Here is a 21,379-nt window from a genome sequence, read left to right on the forward strand (position 1 = left end):
CTCTGCTTACTGAAGGATGGTCAGTTCTGTAACAGAAACACACGGTCACACATATACTCTTCTAAAACAGATAAGATCGGACTTTTTTTTTCAGTTACTAGATTAACTTAATGATAATTTAAGGAAAGATGAATATGTATTACTGTAAGAGGAATGTTATATCTGATGAATCAACAATTAAAATGGCTATAAGTGAACTGGTGGATATTTGATTGCATTTTATGCTGTTGTATTTTGCACTGGTGCTCTTAATTCAATTATGTGAAGAAAGGCAGTCAGGTTAAGATGGACCTTGATCTTTGACACCAGATAAACAAGGACAGAGGAACAAATGAGAACATTATTAATATTATAATATTATAAATTAATAATAGAGGAAATAATTGCTTTGGACTTCTGGATTCCTTTGGAGTCAACTAACCTGTCTGCCACCTTACCTGCCTAACCTCTAAGCCTTGGATCATTCCTCTTGACCACTTTGCAAAAGGGATAATGTAAATTCATATGTGCCACACTGGACTCTACATCAAAGAAGATATCTACATCTAAAGTTGCTATTTAAATACATCTTTGAAAATGCATCACTACACTAGGTATGAGGAAACTGATTTGATCTCACACGAATAATGTAGAAAAGTGAAACATTGGGATTTCTTTCTACACTTACTTAAGCTTCTCCAGTTTACAGACAGGATCCTCCAGTCTAACAGTTAACAGCTTCAGTCCTGATTCTCCAGGATGATTGTAGCTCAGATCAAGCTCTTTTAGGTGGGAGGGGTTTGAAGAAAGAGCTGAAGCCAGACAAATACAACCCTTTTCTGAGATGAGACAATCAGAAAGCCTAAGAGAGAGAAATAGAGAGAGAAAGAGAGATAGATTGTAGTAAAATGTCATAATTAGGATTTTTCTTGTCATATTAAGATCATGTTTATTTAACATGCTTAATCATTCAATGTTTTCCCTCGAATTTTTCTGCAGCGATGTGATTTGATGCGCGGACATGAGCCTGCAATGGTGAACCCTCTTTGCTTTTATTCAATAGAATATTTTAGCTTTATTACAAGTTACAATAGGTTATTTTGGTTACAGGGTACTTTAGTTATGTGCCCCGTATATTAGGCTGTATCATTACATTATCTTTAGCTTGCTAACCATGACAATGTAATGGTGTGTTTTGTAATTAATAATAAACCGAAGTGATAATAATAATTAATAAGTAACCGAAGTAATCTCAGCAGCTTTGCTAATTCAAAGGCTTTGTCTTTCTGTCATCTTGGATTAAACTGAACTAAACATGCCACAGTCTGGCAAGTGACTTTTGGTGCTTTTAGGGAGGGGCACAATTAATGTGTTCATAACACAGAATGAGAGCATCACGAGAGAATCATCATCATCATCATAATCAGAGAATGGCTATACATGGCCTTTTAAGAGAATAGTCAGCTACGCATGGTCTTTTGGAATGCCTTATCCCACGTCAATCTACAATTTAAAATAATATATTGTGGTAATATCCTTGAATTAGCATTTAATATGTCTGCTTTCATGAAACATCGACTATTGTGTTGCCTACAGGATCGCCTTACCCCATGTCAATCTACAATTTCAAATTATGTTTAAAATAATATTTTGCCGTTCATGAATGAAAATAAATGATAAGACAAACCAATTAATTAGTCTAATATTCTTGAATTATCAGTAAATAAGCCGTATTTTCATATATCATGAGAACATCAAAATCTCACACCTAGAGAGCAGAATGTTTTTATTAGAGAATTATCTGGTGTAGAGGATTTGAACAGCTGTAGAATGGTCTTTCTATGTAGGTTAGTCTAGGCTCACTAGACTGTGTTCATCTAGCCAATGTTTGTCTGTTTTCCATCTGCAGTACATATGAGAGCTACACTCTTGCATGTTATCCCATCAATTGTAGAGGTATCTGAATAGGCTGAAATAAACCAATCTGAGTTGAGAAAGTGTAGATCAGTTGCTAAATGGATCTGTTTCACTCCAACAGTTGTGTTCTGCTTATACCACTGCCTTCCATACACAAACAGCTGAGAAATGTAATGTTTAAAAAACTCATGACCTTTACCACACACAACTGTCCACGCTGATCTATGTAGGGGCAGCCCCTCTACCCACTTCTCTCCACGCTGGTCTATGTAGGGGCAGCCCCTCTACCCACTTCTCTCCACGCTGGTCTATGTAGGTGCAGCCCCTCTACCCACTTCTCTCTACGCTGGTCTATGTAGGTGCAGCCTCTCTACTCACACTTTCTCTCCTTTCGAGGGGCAGTGCCTCCCTGCTGGTCTATGTAGGGGCAGTGCTTCTACCTACACTTTCTTTCCAACTAATGGGAACCTTTCTGCAGGTGTACATATACGGACCAATACCTCACCTGGGAGAAGCGTCTTCTACCTAATGGTGAGTTGCGCTTTACTGCACCTTAAATCGTATCACATTATCTCTGCCTCGCCCATTGGTTCTCTTGTTCCATCTGCAGTACATATGGAAGCTACACTTGATCTGAAGTCACTGTCCAGGTGTCCATTTAAATCATTTTGTAACTTTTTTTCAACCTAGGTCCATTGCTATCTAGTTTTGCTAATTAGTAGTGTCGAATGGGCAATGTTGAGATCACAGTACTGTTACCTTTTCACTATTATTCCACTTACCACCTTTGGTGAATGGTTGATTGGCGGTTAAAGCCGCTCTATGATATACTGATACTTACCACTATGATGAGCAGAAGCCCCCAAACTAAGCCATTCTGCCAAAGATTACTGTTACATCCTTATCAAAACTTTAATTAATGGTAAATTGTTACTACATGAGACTGGTCCTGACTACATTTAAAATGCATCAGTTCCCATAGATCATCCTCCATTTTAGGAGTTGGAGCAAAAGGAAAAAACAGGATATCTCTTTAAGTGTGCATTCAAAAAGTCTGTACAACAGCATTAAAAAAACTAATTAAGCAATAAGCCCCAAGAGGCCGTGCTTTGCGCTGATTTTAGAACAGGTAAGGGAGTTGTTAGGCACGACGCGAAGCGGAGTGCCGTTAAACCCCCTTACCTGTTCTAAAATCAGCGCAAAGCACGGACTCGCGGGGCTTATTGCTTTTCTAAACCTGTTACTACACATATTTGATATGGTTTCATAAATAAAGACAATTCAATTTAAGAAACAATAGTTTAATGATAAACCGTCATTCTTCCGCCACTAAAAATTATAGTTCCTAAATAAATCGTTGCCACGCAACCCTTGAAGCAACGCAACAGCCAGATGGAACACTGGGTATGAAATGCGCTATATGAATGCCTTGCCATTCGCTGCGCAGTAATATGGAATGTAATCAGGTCCAATTGTAAGGTAATGCTGGATTTTACAACGGCTTTTAGCCAATCACAATCAAGGATTTGAACAATCAGGTTTAGAAATATTACTTTAAGATGAAAAGAGATGATGTTCACAAAGTGTCCTTAGAAATCAATAGAAATGAAAGGGTAGAGGCATCTAAAAGTGGTGCTGAGTTTTCCGTTAGATGTCTAAATGCACTACTACATTTTATATGACAGTAATGCCAGGTGTGGATCATCATGCTCCTTTGCAGGTCCACAGCCTGCTGCCTCCATATAGCCAGTATAGGGACTGCAAGCAGGGTGCGCAGGGACACAGGGGGTCGTAACAGCATACTAATACACCAACAGGATCTACCCCTATATTGCCACAGCCCTTTCAGGTTCCTAATATTCTTCTAAGAAGACTTTTACTGTAAATGACATCATAACATCCCATGAACTCAACAGTTCGTTTCTCACTGAAACCTGGTTGGATGCCTCAGGCAACTATGAACTCCTTGAGGCGTCTCCACTAGATTTCTCGTTTTCCCACTGCTCCCACATTAACCAGAAAGGTGGTGGCGTAGCTGCCCTGTTTTCCAATGCACTATGCATGTTTCGCTTGGTACATACTCCTCTTTTGAATACCTAGCAATGGAAATGAAGCAACCAAACCCCTGTCTAATGGTTACAATATACCATCCACCACAGAACAGAGTAGGCTTTATCTCCGAGCTTGGAGAATTTCTGTCTTCTATAGTAACTAACTATGATTTTATTCTCATCTGTGGCGACTTCAATATTCACATTGATAATGTAGAAGACTGTTATGCTATGCAGTTTACTGATCTGTTATGTATGTTTGAGCTAAAACAGCATGTTTCTGTGCCTACTCATAACCATGGTCACACCTTAGATCTAGTTATTTCTAAAGGCATAGACATCTCCATAACTGGTACTCTGGATGTGGGTATTTCTGATCATCTGTGTATCTTTTTCAATGTTGCTTGGCCAACTTTATGTAGTGCATCTGGTCGGAAAACTGTTCTGAGACGCTACATTGGGGTAGATACTCCAAATTATTTTATCACTGCTTACAATGGTATTGGGTCTCACGCTGTTTCAAACCAGATCTTTTCTACTAAAAGTTTCTGTAATAGCACTGATCTCTTTTCAGACTGTGAGGAGTTAGTCCGATCTTTTAATGTCTCCGTTACTAAAATTATGAACAAGATTGCACCGATTCAACTAAAATCTGTCCCAAAGAAACGTAAACCACCCTGGAGAACTTCTGAAATCATAAGTACTCTTAAAAGAACTAGTCGTAAACTTGAACGTAAATGGCGCAAGAGCAAAGCTCAGAGTGATTTTCTGAACTATAAAAGGCATTTGCTCATGTATAATTGTGAAGCAAAAAAAGCTCGCCAACAGTATTTTTCACAGATTATATCAGAAAATTCTAACAATTCTAAAGTCCTGTTTAACACCATTGACAAACTAATCAATCCTCCCCGTCTGATACCCGATGAGCTCCGCACAAAAGAAAAGTGCAACCAGTTTGCATCATTTTTTTAGTGATAAAATTTCAACTATCAGAAACAACATTATGTCATCTACTACTGTGGGTCTCAGTCATGTAACTTTTAGCCAAACTCTACCCACTAGCACAGCTACTCTCCATAATTTTTCAGTAATCTTCCAAAATGAACTTGAAGAAGTGGTACAGAAACTAGGGTCAGCTACTTGCTCCCTTGACCCTGTACCCACTAAGCTGTTTAAGCAGGTTTTTAGCTGCGTGGCTGCTGACATACTTAAAATTGTTAATACATCATTACTATCTGGTATTTTTCCTGTCTGTTTGAAACATGCCATTGTTACTCCACTATTAAAAAAACCAAGCTTCGATCCCCTGACTTGTGACAGTTATAGACCCATATCAAACTTGCCTTTTCTTGGCAAAATTCTTGAGAAGGTTGTTTACAAGCAACTTGTGTCCTATCTGTCTCAGAATGCCATCTTTGATCCCTTTCAGTCTGGTTTCCGTGTAAATCACAGCACAGAAACTGCTCTAGTCAGAGTGGGTAACGATCTTAGAATTGCTACTGACAATCATAAATTGTCAGTCCTTGTTCTTCTTGATTTAAGTGCTGCATTTGATACGGTTGATCATGCTATTCTGCTTCAACGTCTTGAGCATTTAGTTGGTCTTCAAGGTACAGCCCTCGCTTGGATCTCATCTTACTTAAGCGGAAGATCTTTTACTGTCTCTATTGATAATCTTTTTTCTGACACAAAGCCTATTTTATACGGGGTGCCGCAGGGGTCAATTCTTGGTCCTTTACTTTTTAACTTGTACATGCTACCTCTTGGGTCGATCATCCGGCAACATAACATCTCGTACCACTCATATGCTGATGACACCCAATTATATATGTCTATTTCCTCTGATGATCCCAGTCCTTTGGGGGATCTCACTCACTGCATCTCTGCCATAGAGACCTGGATGGCCCAAAACTTTTTAATGTTAAACAATGCAAAAACAGAGGTTTTGTTGGTTGGCCCAAAAACACTCAGAAATACATTTTATCCAACTCTTAATTCTGTCTTTTCAACACCTTCGGAGGAGGTCAAAAACTTAGGAGTGACGCTCGATGCTGATCTTAATTTTCAAAAGCACATATCCAACATTTTTAAGGCATCTTTTTACCATCTCAGAAACATCTCTAAAGTACGCAACACTCTCTCACAACATGATTGTGAAAAATTAATGCATGCTCTTGTTTCCAGTCGCTTAGACCACTGTAATGCACTTGATGCTGGTTTAACTCAGCAAATGTTAAACAAACTACAACTCATCCAGAACGCAGCTGCTAGAATACTCACTAGAACTCCCAAATATAACCACATCACCCCTATTCTTAAATCTCTTCACTGGCTCCCAGTTAAACATAGAATTGAATTCAAATTACTCCTTCTTGTCCACAAAACATTAAATAATCTAGCCCCTCCCTATATTTCTGATCTAATATCTCTTCATAACCCAATCCATCACTTAAGGTCCTCCAATAAATATCTTCTTAATGTCCCCAGAATTCACACAAAAAACGGTCATGGCGCTTTTAGTTACTGTGCTCCAATACTCTGGGATAATCTACCGATATAACTAAGGTCACCTCAATCCGTATTATCTTTTAAGAAGGGTCTTAAAACTTTTTTATTCTCTTTGGCATATAATTCATGATTTTTCTCTTTTACTCTCTTTTTTACTGATCTTTTGCATTTTTATTTACTTTATTGGGTTGTAAATGTTTTCAACTATTTTGTATTGTGTTTCTTTTACCTAATAAGCGCATTGAGTCTATGTAAATATGAAATGTGCTATACAAATAAAGTTTGACTTGACTTGACTTGACTTGCTTTAATCATCATAAAATATTTTTTTCAGGAGCTGCCACTGACTACAACTACACACTAGAGGTTTAAGAAAACGTCATTTGTATCTGTATCTGTTCGACCAACAACATTATCTGTCTTTGAATATGTATTCAGACTGAAAACTGGGAGTTAGCATGGTTTATACCAGAAGTTACGTTAAAACAAAACACATTTTGGATTCAAAAAGCCATCATTTCCCATGTATCCATCATCCTCTATTAGAGGTGTTGGAGGGATTGGAAAAAAAAAACCCTGCAGAAACTCTAAGAGGGATGAGAGACACAAAATTAACATGTGGAAATTGAATTAGAATCTTATGTGAAGGGAAGCCGAAAAAGATATACTGTTGAAAGTCAGCAACATTAGCAGAGCCTGGTTATCAATACATTTTACATTTACATTTATCAGACCCTTTTATCCAAAGCGATTTACTATGCTGTTATAACAATATAGATCACAGTTAAGGGCTACATAAATAATCAGAAACTTCATGCCAATAAGGACATGTCAAACACAAACCTTAAAATCTGCAGTTTACAGTGGGGACTAGACAGTCCATTAGAGAGAAGCTGAATTCCAGAATCTCCCAGGTCATTGTTACTCAGGTCCAGCGTTGTAAGTGAGTTTGGTGACTGTAGAACAGTAGCCACAATACCAAAGGACTTATCTGTGAGTTTGCATTCAGCCAGTCTGCAAAACATAGTGACAAAAGACATAATATTACTCTGGAATTATAAAACAGCATTGCCTTTATGAAGGTGTCCTGATAAATCAATATAACGAAAGGTTAGAGGAAAAATATTCCATTTACAATACATTAAGTCATTTAGCAGACCCTTTTATCCAAAGCTATGTACAAGTGACAGAACAATCAAGCTACGAGCAATAGAGACCTAGTGTAACAATAAATAGTATTTAACTTTAGAAATAGATAGAAAATAAAAAAAGCTTTCACAAGTCTGTCAACGCAACTTTCGGCCTTTACACCTGCATACTCTTTTAAAGTAGTCATCACTGAGAGACAGTGGCTCAATTGGATGCAGCTAGATTAGTAGAACATTCCAAAAAATCAACATATCAGTCCAGACCAGTTGCCACTCTATTTGTGAATCCTGACTTTACTGTTAATTACAAAAATTAAAACTTATATCAAATTTGAATTATCAACCAAAGCGATGCAGTGAAAATAGAATATTTATCTCCTGACTCTGACACATTTATGCATCTGTTGGTATATTTACATCTTTCATACTGTACGTCAGCAGTAGATAGCAGTCACATCAAAACTATTAATCAGTCATGCACAGTTCTGTAGTGGAAGGGACATAATCAACACAAGTTCACATTTTGTCACAAATAACAATGAAAGACAAGTTTATCCATCTCCATCAGAAACTCACCGTGCACTTCTGTAGCATCTCAGAGCAGGGAGCAATCTCCTGCGTCCCTCATCTGATGTGTTGTATTTCTTCAGGTCAAACTCATCCAGCACCTCCTCAGACATCAGAAGTATGTGGGCCAGTGCTGAACAGTGAGCAGGAGACAATTTCTGTTTGATGTTCTTTGGTGACTCCAGATATTTTTTGATTTCTTTGTGTATGGAATGATCCTTCATTTCAAATAAGCAATGGAAAAGATTGATGCATCTTTCAGGAGAGAGATCTTCGCTGTTGAGATTCTTAATGTATTGACATATTTCCTTGGTGCTCTTTGAGGTGCTGTGTTCATAGTTCAGTAGACCTTTCAAAAGTCTCTGATTGTCATCCAGAGAGATGCCCATAAGGAAGCGAAGGAAAAGATCCAGGTGTCCATTCCTGCTCTTCAAAGCCTTATCCACTGCGCTCTTGAATAACACATACAGATGACCTTGAGATTGAAAGCCCATCATCGATTGAAGAGATGATAGAAAATGACTGGGTTTATGTTCTTCAGTGAGGAGGGATGTCAGTGCCTTGAGGTTCCCAGTCACATAAGAGTGAAACACAAACACAGCTGCCAGAAACTCCTGGATGCTCAGATGCACAAAGCAGTAGACCTTCCTCTGGTGAAACACAGATTCTTCCTTGAATATCTCAGTGCACATGCCAGAGTACACTGAGGCTTCGCTGACATCAATACCACAGCTTCTCAGATCTTCCTCATAAAACATCAGATTGCCATTCTCTAGATTATTGAAAGCCAGTTCTCCAAGCTTCAGTAATATATCTTTCTGAGATTTTAGAAGTTTCTCTTCATCTGTCTCAGTTCCACTCTGATACTTCTGATCCTTCCTTCTGGTCTGGATGAGCAAGAAGTGTATGAACATCTCAGTCAGAGTTTTTGGAATGTCTTTAGTCTTGTCCAGCATCTGCAGAAGTACTGTGGCTGCAATCCAACAGAAGACGGGAATGTGGCACATGAGGTGGAGACTCCTGGATGCCTTAATGTGTGAGATGATTCTGCTGGCCTGACTCCCCTCACTGATTCTCTTCCTGAAGTACTCTTCCTTCTGTGGGTCATTGAACCCTCTTACTTCTGTCACCTGATCGATGTACTGAGCAGGAATTTGACTGGCTGCTGCTGGTCTTGAGGTTATCCAGATGTGTGCAGAGGCAAGCAGAGTTCCCTGAATGAGGCTTGCCATCAAAACATCGACTGATGATGTTTGTTTTAAATCAGATATCATGTTTTGTTGGAAATTCAGAGGTAATCGACTCTCATCCAAACCATCAAAGATGAACACAACCTGACAGTCCTTGTACTCTTCACCATCCTTAAGCTCCTTCAGCTCAGGGTGAAACTCAAGCAGAAGCTTGTGAAGATTATACTGATCATTCCTGACCAAATTCAACTCACGGAAAGGAAGGGGAAACATGAAGTCTACATTCTGATTGGCTACCCCATCTATCCAATCAAGAATAAACTTCTGCACTGAGACTGTTTTTCCAATGCCAGCTACACCTTTCGTCATCACACTTCTGATGTTCTTCTCCTGTCCAGGTAAGGGCTTGAAGATGTCATTGCAGTTGATTGGTCTGTCTTCTGTGGTTTGCGCTCTGGCTGCTGACTCCACCTGCCAAATCTCATGTTCCCTATTCACCCCTTCACTCTCTCCCTCTGTGATGTAGAGTTCGGTGTAGATCTTATTGAGGAGTGTTTCAGCTCCCTGTTTGATAATTCCTTCAGATATGTTCTCAAAACTCCTCTTCAGACTGGCTTTATGCTTCTCTATTACTCTCCTCAGGACTTCATCAGCTGTTTAACATGAACAAAAATAAAGAAAGAAGCCTATTAGTATCTGATGTATTTGATGAACCACAATATACATTTTCATTTGTGATTACTTCTGCCAAATTATCATTGACATTCCAGATACAAATATACATTTGCTTTTCACTATTGTTGCTCCTTTCACATTAAAATGGTAATTTTCTGATCTGCTGTAGAGCTACACTCTCAAACCCTGTCTGATAATCTACAGAAAGGATGGGGAATATTTATCCTACAAATAGCCATGCGAGTTTTTATAAAGTAATTTGTGGAGATAGCGAAGTGGTCACGCCTCCGATGACCTCACGGCAAGCCATCTTCTGACTTCTGACACCATTTCTAGTAAAGGTAAGAGCATAGTCACCCCAACCAGACTTCAACCCAGGTCTACAGGGTTCTAAACCTGAACTCTGACCACAACAAAACGCCAGGAGCTAGGCTCGCTGGTACGGCTGTCAGAGCAGTAATGGCTCTCCATCACATTGGACCTACATGATTATACCTAATCTAAAAACATTTGTTATAGTTATGATGATGTATATACATTATATTTCAAAATTAAAATTAATAAATTAATTATCCCACTGAGTGACAAACAGAATAAAGTTAATAATTAAATGTAAATAATTGAATTCTTCAATTGCCTTGAAGTTCTGTGTAAATGCTTTATGGCCCAGAGGTTGGAAGTACCAGACCCCTGGTCAAGACAATTTTAACCCTCAACATGGTTAGACTTGGTTTGCGAAATATGGTAAGACTTGTTGTACCCACCCCAACACACTGTCATGCACTTATTTTACCCCATACATCCTGCTAATTCTACCTGCAATGTAAATAATTGCCAGCATAAATATTGTTTTTTATTCCATTACTCTACTTACCCTTGTAATAGCAACCTACGAGCACACTGTATACCCACTAAGCTGTTCTACAATACTTGAATGCTCTCTCCCCACCTTATCCACTGTCAATTTTGTATGCATCATTAATGTAACGGGGTACACATTCTACAATAGAATGAACAGTAACTAGGGGTAACTGTGGTGCACGAGAAGGAGAGGCAGTAAACGGCAGAGGAGAGAAAGTTGAGCCAACGGAAGATTACGCGAGTAAATACAAAAGTGTAACGACATAACGCAGATAAGCAGGGACAACTTAACGTAGGCCCTAGGGTATCGCGGTATATCGGGCAGTAGACGTAGTTTGTTGATTGAGTGATCCGCGTTCGTTTGTTTATTTTCTACGAGATCAGCTGGCAGCTTCAGTGGCTGCTAGCAACATTTAGCTATCGCTGCTAGTTGAGATTCAACGGTGTGTCGCTGGTTTCCCTGGTAACGGACAGACGGTTAGCAGCTTGCCCTGGGTCTACTCTACCTTCTGATTGACGAGTGCCCTACCATCCCCGGACATCTCAGTGTGACCCATCTCTCTGGACAATCGAGGTACTGGGTTCCAGTTTTATTGAGTTATTATCCTGACATTACACACACATACATAACAAGGAGCTCCTTCCCGAACTGAACGGCATTATACAGACATTCGTATCGCTCACACACACCGCCAGCACAGCCGCTTGCCGGAGCGGCATTGAACTCTGTGGATTGACAAATACGTCACCGTACGTATTCTGAACTGTGACCATCGACTTTTGAACTCTGAACTCATACATCTATTCGGAACACAAACAACTGTAAAATACATCGGGATTGTATTGCCATATTGTTATATTGTTATTGCATTAGTTAAGTTGTTTATTGATTGTATATTTATAGCAAGCGTGAACGAGACAGTGATTGGGCATTAGGCCACTGATATTGAATGGGTATGAAAATAGTGTAATAGTTATTAAAGCAAATATTTAGAGTAGGTTAATTGAATGTATCTATTTATAATAATTAATATTAGTAAATATCTTATTTAATACTGAATGGTTTTTATCTCTTCATTATATTTAATATTAGTCAATATTACAGGGGAGTGAGATCTTAGTTACACTCACTCTATACACCTCATTTTAGTAGCGGATTAATGCTCCCGCTACATTTGGCGTCACGAACAGGATCTTACAAAATGTATGTATATTATGCATATGACTTGCAGCATAAAATGAGTCGGATTCAGCACCGGCAACCAGACCGCGTTCCAAATGCAGAGGCAATACTGATAGAGCAGCTTGTGCTGGGCCTAAGGGACGACTTCCTGAGGCGAGAGATGAAGCGGAGACTGAAAGAGGATCACTGCCAAAGCTTCAGTGATGTTATGCAGGCGGCCATTACCTACTCAGAGGAGGAAGAGGACGTACAAGTTTCAAGGTGCCATCGTCCTAGAGGTATGGTCAATGCAGCTGCAGCTGAAAATTCATCCTCTTCACTGACCATGGTGTCTCTCTGTGAAGAAGTCCGGAAGATCGCCGCCTGTCAAGAGGAGCTCTACCAAGTAGTACACGGCCAAAGCAGACGACCGCCTCGCGGCCCTAGGAGAGAGCCCCGGAGAGACCGTGAAGGCCAGTAAATCTGCTACACGTGCGGAGAAGCCCAGAGGGAACACTGTGGTCTGTGGTCCAGTCACTCAGCATAGACGCAACCCCAGAGAAACCGATGCTGCCAGAAACACTCTGACTGGGAGTGAACCAAGGCCTGCCGGTGTGTCCAAGATCTGGAGTGGGGTGGCCGATGGTGTAAGCAGCGAAATGGACCAGGCCCTTAAAGAGAGTGCTTTTGGAGACTGCTGGAGTGTTGATCTGAAGAACTCAGGAGTAATGATGAGCTGCCTTTGGGACACCGGGTCGGAGGTGACCACCATGAAGGAGTCTCACTTCAAAATACGCTTTGGAGAAGAACAATTCAAGTCTGGTCATTGGGTGGAGCTGACGGCAGCCAATGGACTTAACATCCCAGTCCTTGGATGCCTTGAGGCTGACGTCGAATGCTTTAGTGTCACTCTGGAGCGGCGGTGCATCTTCGTCCTGAAAGATACCCACCCAGATGTGGAAAGAACGAATGGGCTCTCTGGTATTATAGGGATGAATATAATTAAAGACCTGATGACGTCAATGCCAGGGATGGATGCAAAGAAGATAAAGAAGCATGGTCCCCGCTTGGATGCCAGTATCTGGCGAGTGATGGCACGGACCAAGTAGGAGGTGGAATGTGGGGGCCCAGACGACAACATTGGCTTTGTCAAAGTGGCTGGCAAAAGAGTGGTCCTAATTCCAGCATATAGTGAGAAGGTGATCGAGGGCTGGTGCAGGATACCACCAAACATAGAGTGCCAGGTCCTGGTGGAGGCCACCTCGAAGACCAGCATTCATAAGGAGCTTCTGGTTTCCAACACACTTGCAAGGGCAGCAGGTGGAAAGGTCCCAGTCAGAGTGATGAACACCAGTGAAAAAGACATAACACTAATGCCCAGAGCCCGAGTAGCTGCGGTGTCCAAGCCACAGAGGGTCTACCCCAGAGAGGTTGTGGAGCTGGAGGAGAAGGATGGGGTGCTGCACGTAGCTGAGCTCAAGGTCCACCAAGTTCAAGCCACAGTAGGCAGCCACCAGAGCCTGCCTGTTCCAGTGCATATAGCAGCTGAAGAACTGACCGTGGTGCAGCACGCTAAGCTCAGCGCACTGTTGAACAGTTACAGTGATGTGTTCTCAAGTAACGACAACGACTATGGCTACACCACCACAGTGACGCACAGCATCATGACTGGTGACGCTCCTCCTATCAAACAGAGACACCGAAGAGTCCCACCTCAAGTTTATCAGGAGTTCAAGCAGCATGTTCAGGACCTGGTGTCACAAGGGATCCTTAACCCATTGGCGCCGGATGCTGCGTAGCGCAGCATAGCCCCTCCTGCCGGTTGCTGCGTAGCGCAACATAGGCTTTCCTGCCGGTTGCTGCGTAGCGCAGCATTTTGTACACGTGCTGTTTTCATGACGAATGCAGCGTATAACTCACTCTGGTTGGTTACAATTACACATGGGATGGGTCTTAAGGCTTTGCTAAAGATCAGATGACCACCAAAATGAACTTTGGTTGGCTGAAAATCACGTCAATCAATCAGATAGCCACGTGATTTTCTGTGCTTGTTTTCAGTGAAACCATGCTGGCTAGCGAGAAGTAGCAGTGAAGAAGTAGCAGTGAACATGGAGTATTTTGATAGCGATGTCAGTGATTTCGACATAGATTTTGAAGGATTTGAGTCTGAGAGGGAGAAGGATAATGACTTTGTGCCAGAGGATCCATTAGATACGGCACAGGAGTGGGATTTTGTGGGCACGGAAGGAGAGGAGGAGGGATTCCAGGTGGACTGGACAACCGGCAATGATCTGGAGGTAATTATTTATGTTTTGTTTTCTTGTGCGATCTTCCGAGTTCTCTTCTCTTAGAAAACGGAATGGGCAGTAATGATAGTGGTGCTATAGCGATTACTAATGGTGATGATGGTTGATAATATATACATGCAATAATGTTAGTTATAGATACAATAATGGCATAATGAATAAATAGCATTTACATTTAGCAGACGTTTTTGTCCAAAGATTTTAGATAAGAAAAATAACGTGCTGAACTGTATAGCATAATACATCATAATGAATAGTAATACAATTATGAATAAATATAAATACTATAAATAACATTGAACTGGAAATATACTATTCTGTTATTATAGCTTTATTGTGTATCCAACTTGAATGTGTACTCCCTGTCTGTGCCTCAATGAGACCTGAACAATTGGCATATGAACACCTATAACCCCTATACCCTATAGACAGTCTAGTAGGCCATTGTCTTGCCACCAGCTGAGAGGGTGGGTCTCATAATAATACAATGATTGAATGCTTTGCCATATGTTTTTACAGATATCTCCATCTCCAGGTTAACGTTGACCCCGCCATGGCTTCATGCTCCATGTGAACTGCGAGGCCAGCTCCACCCCAGGATGTCTCCATCCCTCTCCTCTCCATCCCTCTCCGCTCCTCCCTCCCCATTTCTCTTTCCCCCTCCCTCCCCCTCTTCCCCTCCCTCATAATGTTTGCATACTTGAAAATTGTATTTATTGTATTTTATATCATTGATTTATATTGTTTTTGTGTGTTTGAGAGTTTTTTTACAAATGTTATTGTTTTTTGTGTGCTCAGGGAGCAGGTTTTAATAAAACCTGCAGTTCTTACCTTCACAATGCTTCTTATTTCATGTTTCTAAGTGCTACAGAGGCTTAGATATTAAGGTTTTTGTAGACGTTGACAATTCTTACTGTTTTCTCAGAAAACCCTCAGGAAATTAGGTACTTTCTCATAGAATAGCATAGGATTTAACAGGCGTTTTTAGCAGGCGTTTTAGGCAGAAATGGGTTAAGGAAAGCAACAGTCCCCGGGCATCACCAGCAGTCATCGTCCAAAAGAAAGACGGCAGCGTGCGATTTTGCTGTGACTATCGAAAGCTGAACATGGTCACATGCAAGGACGCGTACCCCCTGCCACGGATCGAGGAGTCCCTGGATGCACTGGGCAAGGCCAAGCTCTTCTCCACCCTAGACCTGACTGCTGGCTACTTCCAGGTGGCCATGAGTCATGTTTGAATGGACCAGAATGGCCTTTGGCCTCTGTAATTCTCCTGCCACCTTTCAGCGCCTCATGGGAGTAGTCCTGGGTGACCTTGCGTTTGATGTGTTGCTAGTGTACTTGGATGACATCATCTGCTTCTCTTCCGACTTTGATTCACACTGCGAAAGGCTGGAACTAGTATTTCAGCGCCTAAGGCAACACGGCCTGAAATTGAAGCCCAGCAAGTGTTTCCTCCTGCAGTCGGAAGTGAAGTTCCTGGGCCACGTGATCTCTGCGGAGGGGATCAGAGTGGATGATGAGAAGGTCCAAGTCCTGAAGACATGGCCTGTCCCCACCAGAATCAAGGATGTACGGCAGGTGCTGGGCTTCATGGGCTATTACCGCCGCTTCGTGCCACAGTTTGCTCACCAAGCTAAGCCACTAAACGCTCTGGTGGGAAAAGGAGGACACCAGGCCAAGGGGAGGATGGCAGCACCTTTTCAATGGTCAGAGGAATGCCAGACTGCATTTGAGAGGCTGAAAAGTTTCTGATGACACCACAAGTCCTGGCATATCTGAACTTCAGCCTCCCGTTCCTCCTGACGACAGATGGCAGTCTCCGTGGACTAGGCGCTGTGCTCAGCCAGAAGCAAGGGGGAGTTGAGCGAGTGATAGCCAATGCCAGCCGATGTCTGTGCGGGTCAGAAAAGAACAACAATCATTACAGTGCCTTCAAGTTGGAGCTGTTGGCCCTGAAATGGGCGGCCACGGAGAAGCTTAAAGAATATCTCAGATACTCCAAGTTCACTGTTGTCACCGACCACAACCCACTAAGATATCTTGAGACAGCTAATCTGGGGGCAGCCGAGCAGCGGTGGGTGGCGCAGCTGGCCAAGTATGACTTCGAAGTCAGCTACAAGCCGGGTCGGCAGAATGTGAATGCGGACGTTCTTTCTAGGATCCCTCTGAATGAAGAGCCTGAAGGTGAAGACGAAGGCAAAGACTTTATTCAGGTCACCTCTGAAGAGGTACGTGCATGCATGTGGCCAGCCTCAAAAGACCACCTAGGTCTTCCCGAGCTGAAGGCCAGAGTTCAAGCCACCACAGCAAGGGCCATTGGGGGACGGAGTTGGAGTGACATGGAGGAACAGCAAATGGATGACCCACTCATCAAGCCCCTTTACGATGCAGTGACGAAGGGAGCCTAACCCACTCTCTGTGAACAGCGTGCCATGGGGCCACAAGCCAGGCAGCTTGCCCGACAGTTTGAGCGCCTGCAACTCAAACGTGGTGTTCTCTTTAGATCAATCCTTGACCCACGAGATGGAGAAGAGATCCACCAACTGGTTGTTCCGGGGCCCCTCCGCCACAGCGTGTTTGAGAGTCGGCATGAACTTGGGGGACACTTTGGGGAGCGAAGCACCGTGGCACTCCTCCGACGAGAGTACTATTGGCCAGGATTGGAGAAGGAGGTGCAGTCTTGGGTCCGCCAGTGCAGCCGTTGCGCTCTGGCAAGAGATGTTTTCCCGCGCAGGCAAGCCCCCATGACGTGAACCAATGTCACCACGCCCCTAGAAGTCCTAGCAATGGATTACACTGTGCTGGAAAAATCATCTGGGGGATACGAGAATGTCTTGGTGCTGACGGATATGTTCACCAGGCTCACAGTTGCTGTTCCCACGAAAGATCAAACGGCGAGCACAACTGCCAAGGCCCTCCTGAGGCACTGGATTGTCTATTATGGGTGTCCTGCTCGGCTGCATTCTGACCAAGGGCGCTGCTTTGAGGCCAATGTCATAAAGGAACTCTGCAAGGTGTACGGTATAGCCAAAAGTCGGACCACTCCGTACCACCCCCAAGGCAATGCAAAGTGTGAGAGATTCAACAGAACCATTCATGACATGTTGAGAGCCCTACCCCCTGAGAAGAAAAGGAAATGGAAGGAATACTTACCCGAGCTGGTCCTCGCCTACAACAGCCGTGTCCATTCGTCAACGGGCTACGCTCCATTCAACCTGACCTTTGGACAGGATGCAAGTCTACCCATGGATCTTCTGGGAGGCAAGGATGTGGAAGATGACGAAGCCGAAGACCTGGATGAATGGGTTTGAAGCCACCATGAACGGTTGAAGACAGCAGTTGAAGTCGCCAATGCTGCAACTCAAGGCGCGTCCAGGAGGCGGAAGATGATCTATGATCGCAGTTCTCGCTGCGCCCTTGTCAGGCCCAGTGACAGAGTGCTTCTGCGCAACCACACTCACAGGGGTAGGAAAAAGATACAGGATATTTGGGAGCCTATACCTTACCTAGTTGTTTAGCAGAACCACGCAGGCACACCAGTGTTCACAGTCAGGCAAGAGGGAGGGGGTCAGAGCAAGGTAGTTCATCGGGACCAGTTGAAACTTTGCATTTTAGAGACACTCCCAAGACAGTCGACACACAGGTGCAGGGATGTGGCGCAACATTCTGACACAGAGCACAGCGGTCTTGCTGACATTCCCACGGTTAACACCCCACACGTGCCTACTTCTAGTGAGGCTAAAGTTTATTGTGAAGTTCAAGATGGGGAAGGGCAGGGTAGTGAGGTTCTGGGGATGACTCTGATGATACAGATGTGTCTGATGTAGATGTAGAGCAGGAGTCAAGGTATCCTGTGAGGCAGAATAGAGGTGTGCCACCAACAAGGTTCCCAAACTAAGTTAACAGTCCTTTTGCAATTTTTTTTATCTTCATGAATCTGTGTTTATTTCTTTGTGTTCTTGTTTTTCAGAGATGAGTCACCTGGAGATGTTGGATGGTATGGCAGGGTTTAGCAGGGGGGAATGTAACAGGGTACACATTCTACAATAGAATGAACAGTAACTAGGGGTAACTGTGGTGCACGAGAAGGAGAGGCAGTAAACGGCAGAGGAGAGAAAGTTGAGCCGGTTAGCAGCTAGCCCTGGGTCTACTCTACCTTCTGATTGACGCTCTTTGCCCTGCCATCCACGGACATCTCAGTGTGACCCATCTCTCTGGACCATCGAGGTACTCTGAACTCTGAACTCATACATCTATTCGGAACACAAACAACTGTAAAATACATCGGGATTGTATTGCCATATTGTTATATTGTTATTGCATTAGTTAAGTTGTTTATTGATTGTATATTTATAGCAAGCGTGAACGAGACAGTGATTGGGCATTAGGCCACTGATATTGAATGGGTATGAAAATAGTGTAATAGTTATTAAAGCAAATATTTAGAGTAGGTTCATTGAATGTATCTATTTATAATAATTAATATTAGTAAATATCTTATTTAATACTGAATATTAGTCAATATTACAGGGGAGTGAGATCTTAGTTACACTCACTCTAAACACCCATTTCTTGCGGTTTTGCTTAAGTATTTTTTCCTTGCCCCTGTTACCATTGTGCTTGCTATGAGGGGGTTCAGGCCCAGGGCTTTGTTTAGCGCCTAGCTGCCATTTCATATAAAAACTATTTCATTAAATTGTTGTGTTACCATTAGATACTGTAATTGACCGGTCTGCCATACATATTAGTGATGTTTTTTAAAACATTTCCCTCTTGGACAAACCTTACTAACGATGCAATCAACTGCTGGAAAATTATATTAGTTTTCTTAAAATGTAATTAATTACGTTTTTTTTATTATTTTGTACTGATCAGTTGTATTAAAAAAGGGACATTCAAAAGCTACTTTATCACACATACAACTATTGCAAACAAATATACGTCATACAATCTTTTATTTTACAGTATAACACATTGTCTTTGGTCAAAAATAACTGGTGTGATTTATGATGAAAATGCACACCTATTCATATCAACACCCAGCTGAACGCATTAAATGTGTCATCTGAAGTTTCAAAATGGTATCTTTTGAACGGAACACAGCATGAGGGTTACATTTTCAAATGAAGTCCAACAGTGTTTACTGCAATTTGTGTGCACAAACTAAAGTGTGTATGAGACCATTTAGATTAAACATTAAATTCTCACAGTTTGAAACTCAATCTCATCACAGCACACATCTTGGTAACAACCGATCTACACCTCCTTTAACCAAACACTATTCAAACACTTTGATGCTCAAACGGAATTGAGTTTCTGTGTATAAAAGCACATAAATGGGTTCTTCGTTATCAGTGCAAGTCTATGACTGTGCTGTGTGTGTTTTACTGATGTATCTTCACAAACTTTGCTCATACTGGAGATGGGGGCTGCTACACTCCTACTGCACCACTAATTCTAAATGAATTCCACCCTCTACATTTCTGTTGTGATAAAGTGATGATGTTAAGGTCATATCTAAGTCAAATTCTCCAATCAAAGCTCAAATCAAAAATTGTTACCTTTCTATTTTGACTGTTTGAGAAGTTAAAATGGCTGAAAGGAAGACAGACAAGAGGAACAGATCATTCCAGCCCCAACGGACTGATGGATATGTGTATGAGGAGAGAGCTGCACACGTGGCATGTGTGCATAATCTCCTTCTGATTTACAATCAAAATGGAGGCCACAACAATTACAACAATGAGAATAATAATAACTTGTAACTTGGTTAAAGTGCTTTCCTGGCATCTTTAACAAAAAATTAATGTCTGTCAGTGTGTGTGTGTGTGTGTGTGTGTGTGTGTGTTTGTTTGTTTGTTTGTTTGTTTGTTTGTTTGTTTGTTTGTTTGTTTGTTTGTTTGTGTGTGCGTGCGTGCGTGCGTGCGTGCGTGCGTGCGTTCGTTTGTGTGTGTATGTATTCTTTTCTGGCTTTTGTAAGAAAAAATCGCATATCACTAATATTTTATGGCTCTGCCAGCTGAAAAGGTTCCGAGCCCTGTCGTACAAGCTACTCCTTCATCAGATTTCATGAAAGTATTAACATCTGTAAACCCTCACCTGGTTTGCTCCTTCTGTCTGGTGTGTGTTCAGTGTGCAGGTGTCTGCTGCTTTCTACCATGTCTGTGTGTTCATCCAGAAGAGGCTGTAGTTGAGGTTGAGTTCTGCATGTCTGTCCACACTGGGGACAGGCTTGGTCTCCTGGTAGTCCAGGCTGCTCCCAGTAACGGCTGATGCACTGCCTGCAGAAACTGTGTCCACAGGTGGTGATGACTGGGTCCCTCAGTACCCTCTCACACACTCCACACCTGGACTGATCCTGGGTCAGATCAGCACCTAATTCACTGCAGAGACAGAACATGAAGGAGACTTAATATTTCACTGATGAAGAAACTCATTTTAGTGTTTAAGGTATTGACATTGGGGCACAAGCAATCCTTCTCTTGTCTGACATGGCAGACTTGATATTTGACTGAAGATATTTTAGTTCCTAAGATTATTACCCATGGTGGAGGAAATTCATTATTACAAGCATGAGGATGCCAATATAAAAGCCTACTGGGATACATTTCACTACTTTGAGAAATACATAGATGGTGAATTGTTTAAAAATATGTCAGTTTTCACTAATTAGTGTGACCTTCAGGCACCAGGACAGTCACGGTACCCTACCCCTGAATAACTGAAGGTCTACCAGGAAAAAACACATTTTTAAGCATTGAGGGGCATGGGCATTAGGGCACAAGCAGTTACGCTTGTATGATTCAGGTACAAGAAGAAACCCCTTATATTTTGATAGGTACTGTTAGTGTAATTTTGCATATTGTAATTCAGATTTAGATATTATAGTATTTAGATTCATATTTAGTGATTGTTCATTATAGTGATTGCATAATTGTATTTTTAGCTTGCATTTCAGTTTAGAATATGTTTAGTTAACATACATTACATAACTTAGAATAAATGAGCTGTA

The 21,379-nt window shown here is 41.9% G+C and overlaps 1 protein-coding gene across 1 annotated transcript; it reads right to left on the minus strand.

The window, feature by feature from the left end:
- Positions 1-663: 663 nt before the first annotated feature.
- On the minus strand, positions 664-20,767 carry LOC308377376 (NACHT, LRR and PYD domains-containing protein 3-like; the record flags this gene model as incomplete). The annotated part of the gene is made up of 4 exons (XM_080853998.1): positions 664-841; positions 7,299-7,469; positions 8,180-10,013; positions 20,467-20,767. 4 exons carry the CDS (start codon positions 20,765-20,767, stop codon positions 664-666), a joined length of 2,484 nt encoding a protein of 827 aa, XP_080710124.1.
- Positions 20,768-21,379: the final 612 nt, after the last annotated feature.

This window comes from Sprattus sprattus (assembly GCF_963457725.1).
Source record: "Sprattus sprattus genome assembly, chromosome: 1".
Lineage (NCBI taxonomy): Eukaryota > Metazoa > Chordata > Actinopteri > Clupeiformes > Clupeidae > Sprattus > Sprattus sprattus.